Source organism: Theobroma cacao, chromosome 6 (assembly GCF_000208745.1).
Source record: "Theobroma cacao cultivar B97-61/B2 chromosome 6, Criollo_cocoa_genome_V2, whole genome shotgun sequence".
Classification (NCBI taxonomy): domain Eukaryota; kingdom Viridiplantae; phylum Streptophyta; class Magnoliopsida; order Malvales; family Malvaceae; genus Theobroma; species Theobroma cacao.
Genome location: NC_030855.1, coordinates 2,066,936 through 2,073,598, shown reverse-complemented (window position 1 = coordinate 2,073,598; position 6,663 = coordinate 2,066,936). Strand labels below are relative to the sequence as shown.

The 6,663-nt window shown below is 30.9% G+C and overlaps 1 protein-coding gene across 1 annotated transcript; it reads left to right on the top strand.

The window, feature by feature from the left end:
* Nucleotides 4,760–6,301, top strand: LOC18595258 (protein LURP-one-related 12). Its single transcript, XM_007023126.2, has 2 exons — nt 4,760–5,274; nt 5,701–6,301. Exons 1-2 carry the CDS (start codon nt 5,050–5,052, stop codon nt 6,094–6,096), a joined length of 621 nt encoding a protein of 206 aa, XP_007023188.1. The 5' UTR covers nt 4,760–5,049; the 3' UTR covers nt 6,097–6,301.

Here is a 6,663-nt window from a genome sequence, read left to right as displayed (position 1 = left end):
ATTTCTTCATGAATTTTAGATTTAATCCAAGTGATTTGGATGTATAATTAATATGAATGATGATGAAAATAAAGACTCTTCTAAATTTTCAACAAAAAAAATGTATTAAAATTGAATATAAGAACAAGTGAAGACGTAAATGAATTAAAGAAATCATTTATTCATAACATTCAAATAAATTGAAATGATATAAATTAGAGTAAAATTCACTCAGCATCCACAATCGTTTTGTAATTTTTTTTATTTATAATTAAAAATTTTTATTAAATCCATTAAAAACATCATATGAATATCACATAGATTTTCACACTATTTATATATATATATATATATATATTAATTTCAATGCTGGAAATTAATATGGTTGAAAGTTTAAACAGTGATATGCCGGTGGTCGACTCGATTTCTTTGAATAACTTTTTTGTCGTTTAATTTCTTGCTCTTACTTTCAATTATTAGTTCTGCAATATACTTTGAATTTTAAAAAGAAAAATTAACAGATGCTTTATGTCTTTGGCTTTGTTGGAAAATATGGACCCATGTCTGATGCATAGCCGACTTAACTTTTTTGCCGGTTTCATATTAGTTGGGCCCGTGATTAACATTGCTGGGTTCACTCGGTTTAACAAACTACAGTATAGAGCTACTTGGTTAGTTTTCTCGTGTTATTTTCTGTTGATTAGTCATAGGAAAATATGGACCCATGTCTAATGTACGTAATTGTTGATTATTAAAAAATTATTAGAGTGATCATAAAGAAATTCCGTAACTGTTAAGTGGAAGATATTTTGAACACATAAATATATTAAGGATTACGTGACTTATTATCAATTGATTTTAAGTTTAATGTCTATTTTAAAAATTCAACATGATATTAGAACAAACGTTGTCTTTTTATTATCTTCTTAATATGGGTTCATTCCGTGATTGAGTTGTCATATGCTAAGTCCATTATGTCTGCATGTGAGAGAGTATTTGATTGGTGATAAAGAAATCTCACCTTTAGTAAGTTGGAAATATTATGTGCACATAAATATATAATATGAGTTACTCCAATTTTATCAATTAATTTTAAGTTAGATGTTTGTCTTAAAAATTTAACAAAAACATATAATGAAAATTATATAATATTGTTCGACATATTAAAATAAAGGTAAGAAAGTTTAATTTTATTGCATTCAAGCCAAATGAATCATTGGCATCTGACTATTTGGCTAATTAGTTGATATATGATCTACTGTTTAAAGAACAAAGTTCGATTCTCCCTTCCCTCAAATCCAAAAAAAAAAAAAAACTAAATGAATCAAGGGACCAAAAAAAATATATAAAATCTAAATGATAATTTGGAACCCTAATATAAGGACATCTTTTTCTTTTTCTTTTTTCTAATATCTGATTTTGAGCTAAGCGATTTTTTCCCTCGAATATCTAAACTCGAACTTGAAATTTTCAAATTAAAAATTAAAATCTCAACTATTGAAGTGCTTCTTCGAACACACGATCCAAAAATATTCTTGATATATAAACAAGTTGAATGCAACAGGACAAATATTCACTAATAAGTTGATTAATATAAACCATATGTTAATGTTGGGGTCTTGGAAGGTACAATGATAGTTTGATAAACATGCAAGGACAAGTCTTTATCTCCTAATTTATAAGTCGTAATTTTTATGTTTGGTATCTATGAGGATATAACACGTTGGCATATCAATGAAGGCCAAGTTTGCGAATGCAAAAGGCATTGCCATTGTGCTCTTCTTCATGACAGAATGTCGATTACCTTTATTGAGCTGTTCCCATTAATAATTTCCCCGTCTCTTTCTTTCTTTCTTTCTTTCTTTCTTTCCTTTTGATCGAATCATATCATTTTTGGTGCTTTCTTGCCTTGTTCTGTGGCTCTTGTTCTTTTCTCCATTTGTGTGCTAAGGGAAAAGATAGACTAATACTAATGTTTTTCAGCCTTCTCTCTCGTGAAGGTAACACGTTTTATACAATGCAATTTTTTTTTGGGGAAATATAATATTTCTCATTATTAAAAAAAAAATCGATACTGTCAATGACAAAAAACTTACAAATGATATAAGAAAAACACGTGACAATGGACGTGTCAAATAAACTGCAATAATAAAAAAATTAATATATGGTCAATCAATACGTGAAACAGGAGTTACCGACACATAAGATGTGTGAAACAAAAAATTGTTGAAGTGAATATTTGACTCAAAGTTTACATTTGAAGTATAGTGTATAAATTAATTCAATATATTATTAGTGAATCGAAAACTTTATTAATCAGTAAATTTTGGGAAATTATTAATTATAAAATTGAATAAAATAATCCAAAATCTTTAAATAAGAGGTTTAAATTGGGGTTTGAGCATATGTTTTCCCAAAAGCTTGCCGAAAAACAAGTTAAAGTCATGGACAGGCATGTGGAAGTGAAAAGGAAAGGGAAGATGCATAATTAAATACATAAATCCGAGATTTATTCTTGATTTCAATCTAGTCCCCTTCAGCTCTAAAGCTCGTATATTACTTATTAATGGCAAAGTAAAGCACTTCAAAGGTTGGAATCTTCTGCTTTTTTTTTCCCTTTATCTCGCCATGTGTTGTGAGTTAGATATACCTGTTCCAATAGGCAACAAAAGTTGTGCAATGCTTTCATTGTCCATACACAAAACTGTTGGAAAATAGTATATTTCATAAGGTTTAAATATCTTACATTGTCAAGATACATAAAAGGTGAATGTCTTATATATGAAAACCAACTATGGGCTTGTTGCAAGTAAGGAAAATGAAATGGACTCGCGCACACACAAGATTGAGCCAAACTTTTAAAAATTTTAGATTTCTCCCCCGCATGCGAATACACATTCGCTCACGTGGGCTGTGCCCAAGTGACTTTTTGTACCTTAGTATAAATGCTGACCAGATTTTTCTCAACTCCCTAATCTAGTGCAACGTTCACTTCACCCCATGCCCATAAATACAGTCTCACACCCTCACACACCAAAGCTTTTTCTCTCTTAAGCTTTCTCTACTAATTTCCTCTGCCTCCTTTCTTCTCTTAAGGTTTCTTTACTTCCTTTCTTTTCTAGCTGGGTTTTTTCCTTTTTGTTGTTCCTGTCATCCCTTAATAGTTTGTGCAAACTATAAGGAAGGGTCTGTTAAATCCTGGAGGATAACCACTACAGTCCTTTTGCATCGAGTTTTATACTCTGAAGAGGCGAAAATTATCCTTAAAGACAGTGATATCACGCCTCACACCAATTACTGTTTTTACTTGTTTTATATTCCTTTGTTGCTAATAATTTTTCTAACAAAAACAAACCCAAAAAAGTAAAAACAAAAAGAGAATGTGTTTTAATAATTTTAACAAGATTTATATTTGATGCAATGTCGTTATTTTATACACTATCGCTTAATCACATAATTTCATCTTTTTAATGACATAATTTAAGAATTTTTAAATGAAGCTAGTAGCATTTAAATCATTGAAAATGCATCAAAAATAAATTCTTTTAAATAAATTAATAAAACGATTCTCTCTTTTTTAAAAAAATTATTAAAGTGATGATTGGCACATGTTAAATTAAAAATCATTGGTATATAAATAAAAAATTTAACATGATACCAAAGTAGGTACTGCTCTCATTTTTTTATCCCTTCATGAATTTTTTTTCATTGGTTCAAATCATGTGATAGGTCCATGATCCTACACATGAGCCAGAGTATTAGCATGGTGATCATCGCATATTTATTAAATTAAGAATATCTCAAGCATATAAATACAATAAGGGTCTCTTCACTTATTATCAATTGATTTTAAATTGAATATCCATATTAAAATTTTAACATAAATATTCTTAGATTGGGTAACTTTTTACCGAGAACAAGAAATATATATATATATATATATATTATGTCAGCATTGAAAAAAAGAGAAATAAAAATAAAGAAACGGATAGGCTATGTCGAGTTTAGGTAGGATGAAACTCCAACTTACTTTTGAGCCAATTGGTGTAATACCAAGTATCAACTAAAATGCATATAAAAAGGAATGTCAATTGAATTGAGTGGTATTAGTCGACAACCTAATATAAAAGGAAGCTTCGATAAAGTTCTTCGACAATGTCACGTAGGTACATCAATAAAGAAATGTTGCAAGTCAAAAAAAGTAATTAAATTTTTTACGTGAGCCATCAAGAAAGAACTATTATAATATTTGGCCTTAAACAAGCCGCATCACCAGTGACCTATATGGGTGATGGGTCGTAATTAGCAAGATTTGCTAAGTCAAATTTTAGTAAAAGTAAAAAATAAAGGTGATAAAGGAACACAATTGGTGTACCAATGTTCCTGTCTCTAATTGTTCCTTTCTCAATTGTGAAGTCTCCTCCCTTCCCATCAAAACTTGAAAACCATGCTCTCTCAAACCAAAACCTTACCTGTTTCATTATTAAATAAAAACTCACAATTATTTTTTTATCCCATATTTTTCAATAACATAAAAAAAATTTGAAACTATTTAAAAAAATTTAAATAAATGCTTATAATTAATAATTAATTATTATTAATTAAAATATTAATTATTATTTTATACTAACATGATATTATTATTATTATTATATTTAATTTTTATGTATAAACGGAGACACAGGTATTCGATTCACCCTTTCATTATCTGAGTTCTGACTTCCATATTGCCAATATGTTCCTTCTTCGTTGGGGAGCCATACCTCGATTTAAGAGAGAAATAGTGGCTTTAATGCTTTATATTTGTAATAATTAATGTAATCCACATCTCCCGATTGAGAACCGAGTTCTCAACGTGTCATCTTCTCCTAAACACACTATAAATCTTCCCTTCAACGTTTTACCTTTCCCCAACGTCCACTTTTTCTCTTCATTCCTCACGTTACACCAAAAAGTCGTCATTTTCTTTTTCTTCTTCGCTCCAAACCAAACGCCCTGGAATCTAAAGAAGCCAAAGTTTAGACTTTAACGACAAGAAGAAGAGAAGGGTTGATAGTACAGGGGAATAAAATGAAAGCAGGTTTAGTTGTGGATGGCGAGTATATCTATGAAGAAGAGAAGCATCTCACTGTTCTCAAAACTTCTCTTTTTTTCGCCAACGATGGCTTCACTGTTTACGATTGCAAAGGTCAGTTAGTCTTCCGAGTCGACTCGTACGGCCCGGGCCCTCGTGATAAAGGTGAAGTCGTTCTCATGGATGCTCACGGAAGATGTCTACTCACTGTAAGAAGAAAGGTACATATTTTTCGTTCTTTTTTTTCAGCTTTTATGTTTAAACGAGTTGATTGAGTTTGAAAACTTTGTTTAGTGAAATGGCAAAGAATTGGGTTTGCTTTAATGGGTCTTCTTTTTTATGATCCGATTTGGATCAATGGGTATAGATTTGATTTCCACGTGATTTAAGAAAAATGTTGGTACGTAACTCTTTCATGGAGGGTTCTCACTTCTGAGTCAACTCGTCTGTGTTTTGATTCTCCCATTTATAGAAACAAACACAAAATCTAATTTAGAAAATCTAAATTTATGTGGCGTTTTACTTGCCATTTTAATTTATTTTTATTTAAAAGGAAAAATAAAAAGAAAAGAGAGACATTTTAGATCCCATTTTTACTGAGTTAACACAGTGGGTTGATAAAACTGTCTGAATTTTGCCTAAAACAGAGGCCGAGTTTGCATCACCGGTGGGAGGGCTTTCTAGGCGAAAGATCAGAGGGTCAGAAACCGATCTTCAGTTTGAAAAGATCATCGATAATCGGACGGTGTGGGATGACGGTAGAAGTGTTCAACAGTCCAGGTGAGGAGTACCAGATCGAAGGAAACTTCGGACAGCGCAGCTGCACGATCTTGAATGCAGGCAAGGAATTAGTGGCTGAGATCAAACGCAAAGTAGATGCTTCCACCAACGTGGTACTCGGTAAGGACGTTTTCTTGCTTTCCTTAAAACCTGGCTTTGATGGGGCCTTCGCTATGGGATTGGTGCTGGTTCTTGATCAGATCAACGGTGATGATTATGTTCAATATGATGGGGCTGAGATTTCCCCTACCGCAGAGGATTGATGTGCTGTGATATTTTTATTTTGGCATATAATTGTCCTTTTTTTTTTCCTTATCTAATAGGGATGAGGGAATCTTTGTTATTGGCCTTACAAAAATGAAATGAGGAAAAATGCTTGTATATGTTTACTCAAGCAATAAAATTTGCCCTTGATCATGTGAAAATGATTGAGAACTTCCTCCAATGAACACCAAAAAATTTTTATCATTTTTATCCCACCATTTTGCATTTGTTCTAATATCATTAAAGGTGACAATTGATTCGATTTGAGTCCGATTTGTCGTCAAATTTGATTTATTTCGAGTTCAAAGTGCTTTCAGTTGAAATCATCATAGATTCAAATTGTCTTAATTCAAATCATTTCGAATTTGGAACGTCTCGAGTTTGAACGGTTTTAGGTTATTTCGGAATTTATATGAACTAACAAATTGAAAATAAAAATATGATAAAATTTTAAAAAAGTGATAAATATTAATTAACCAAATTTAAATAACAAATCAATCTAAAGATTTCTCAAAATACCAATATATTGTTAAATATTTTGATAAATACATTAATATTCGTAATAT

What these genes read in the sequence shown, in the direction of transcription:
- LOC18595258 (XM_007023126.2), top strand. Translation starts at nt 5,050, where the DNA reads ATGAAAGCAGGTTTAGTTGTGGATGGCGAGTATATCTATGAAGAAGAG. An exon ending in TACTCACTGTAAGAAGAAAG is followed by an intron (nt 5,275 to 5,700) that starts GTACATATTTTT and finishes TGCCTAAAACAG; the next exon opens with AGGCCGAGTTTGCATCACCG.